The sequence below is a fragment of the Tachysurus fulvidraco genome, chromosome 19, assembly GCF_022655615.1.
Source record: "Tachysurus fulvidraco isolate hzauxx_2018 chromosome 19, HZAU_PFXX_2.0, whole genome shotgun sequence".
Lineage (NCBI taxonomy): Eukaryota > Metazoa > Chordata > Actinopteri > Siluriformes > Bagridae > Tachysurus > Tachysurus fulvidraco.
This window is the reverse complement of record NC_062536.1, coordinates 22,712,113-22,714,612: the sequence shown is the minus strand read 5'-3', so window position 1 is coordinate 22,714,612 and position 2,500 is coordinate 22,712,113. Positions and strand designations below refer to the sequence as shown.

The 2,500-nt window shown below is 37.6% G+C and overlaps 1 protein-coding gene across 6 annotated transcripts in view; it reads left to right on the top strand.

Moving 5' to 3' along the window:
* The window catches only part of kcnc2 (potassium voltage-gated channel, Shaw-related subfamily, member 2), a 45,698-nt gene that overhangs the window by 30,795 nt on the left and 12,403 nt on the right, over positions 1-2,500 (top strand). The window contains exons 4-6 of one of the 6 annotated variants that reach the window (XM_047804089.1): positions 444-635; positions 716-807; positions 1,517-1,649. The exons of 1 other annotated variant lie outside the window; for it this stretch is intronic. In XM_047804089.1, the coding sequence (XP_047660045.1) occupies positions 444-547 (104 nt within the window). In that variant the 3' untranslated portion in view covers positions 548-635; positions 716-807; positions 1,517-1,649. Of the gene's footprint in view, positions 1-443; positions 636-715 lie in introns of all 6 variants that reach the window. 4 more of the 6 variants (XM_047804088.1, XM_047804087.1, XM_047804090.1 and 1 more) reach the window with 4 other exon arrangements.

Genomic DNA, 2,500 nt, shown 5'->3' with positions numbered 1-2,500 from the left:
CGCTGCTTTGAGACAATGTCCATTGTTAAAAGTGCTACACAAAGACATTTTAAGTGAATTGGATTGAATAGAAGTTCCTGGACAGAGATGAAGTGAAGGCCTTTTTATTTTCTGTATGTTCTATAGCAGTGGAGTTTTAACTTCAACTAAACTCTGTGTAGATTTAATGATGCTCTCCTCTTTTTGACTCTAAAATAATTGTCTTAACTCTATTTCTGTAAAAAAAAAAAAAACTCCTGAGGGTTAAATCCTGCTGTAAAATGAGTTTGCTCCGTCACACACCCACTAAACCACATCCCCACCTGCCACCGTGTCCTTTACTGTGCGCTTTGATCATTTTATATGATTTATTATTGAAATAAAAGCTTAACACTGTACCTTTGTGTGTATTCGTATGAGTACATGTTAGCGTGTGTTAATATCTCACTCTTTTGTGTCTCAAGGCTTTGAGAAATCCCGAAGTTTAACCAACATAGCAGTGACATCACCATACAGCTCGCCCTGTCCAATCAGACGCTTCCGCTCGCCGATTCCATCAGTCCAATGAATCACAGCATCTGCATATTACAGACACTTTCTTTTATTCAATATTAAAACTATTTTAGGCAATAAGGAATACAACAGCATTAATTCAGGTATATAAAGTGTATATTAATCTTTAGATATGATACAGATAACCTGGGCTTCCATTTATTCTGGTTTCCACTTGCCCTAGATGCCAGACTTCCCCTGTGGGAGGAGTTAGAGGTGTCAGGATCATTGTGGCTGCACAGGCATCTGGACATGAACAATCTGAACTGATTTAAAGTGACTGTGAATATAGTGTTTATAACCCTTATTGTAGCATTGTTTATAACCCTGCTCTGATCCTGACATGCACCGTTACCCCTTTTCTTCCACACTAAAAATGACCTATCCTTTTGTCCCACTAATAAATACCTCTTAATACTCGTCACTTGCACCTTTCTGCCCCCACAGTTGCACCATCTCATTATATAACTGAATTATGTTTATTTATAAATAATTAAAGTCAAGAACTTTTATTCTTTTATTATTTAATTTTTCAAAGTAACTCAGAGAACTGCAGTAAACAGACATCTATAATTATCCACACACTATTATCATGTATTACATGTGTATTAAGCATGTAATAAGCTTATAATAACACATTATTAATAATCACAATGCTTGGCTAATAGTTTAAGTAGATGCAATTATTTAATTATATAATTGTTATATCACCGAACTACATTATATTCACTTCACATTAAACTTCATTTCCCATCATGCTTCATGTTGACATCACTGACATCACTGTGCATCTGCTCTCACACTGTGTTCTACAGTAAACATGCTATAACTGTAGTGAAAAGGTGTGTGATAAAGTATTTAAACTGAACTATGTGTTTAATCCTGTGTATCACACACGTGTGTGTAACGTTGTGTAGATGTTGTGTTTACTTCCTGTATAATCTTGTGTTAAAGCTGTTGTTGATTCAGAATGTTGTTGTTTCAGCTGTGACTAAACCTCTGGCTGAAATACAACTGATATCAGCTAAAGGTGGAGAGGGTGGAGCCAATATAGACTCAGATGGATTTGACGATTTGGATTGGACAGTATGGAACCGAATAACTCTGTGATTGGACAGTCTGGACTACTGTAGCATGTCTCTGTTTGGACTGTGACTGGACACTGTATTGGACAATCTGGATTAGAAAAACTCTGGATACACTTGAAAAAGTCTGATAGATGACTGTGATTGGACACCTGGATGATGATCGGACAGTCTGGAATTGTGTGGTGAACGGAAACATAATTGGGATTGGATTATCACACCTCTGACTGACCTGTTTGCATCATCATATCTCAGCAGTACGAGTATCACATATCTGGACAGCATGGCTTACCTTACCTCTCTGATTGGACAGTACAGATTTGCACCAATTGACGGTATGGATCATCATATCTCTAATTAGAAAGTACAGATTATCTTATATTTTTGATTGGACAGTATAGATTAGCATATATTTTTAAGTGGACAGTATGGATTAGCGGATCTCTGATTGGACAGTATGGATTAGCGGATCTCTGATTGGACAGTATGGATTAGCGGATCTCTGATTGGACAGTATGGATTAGCTGATCTCTGATTGGACAGTATGGATTAGCTGATCTCTGATTGGACAGTATGGATTAGCGGATCTCTGATTGGACAGTATGGATTAGCTGATCTCTGATTGGACAGTATGGATTAACACCTCAGCAGCTTCATAGTTAAACACTGTATCTGTACAGAAGAAGATAAACACAGAACTGCCCCACAGTACCCCATATCTGTCACCATCCAAAAAGCCCATAAACCATGTTAATCCCTATTATCTTTATTATTGCCCCAAGTTTAACTGCCCCCTCCTAAATGCCTTATATTCCCAAAAATGTCCTTTTTTGCACAATGACTCTCCAAATGACTGTGCTGCATTTTTGCCCCACCAAACTGCC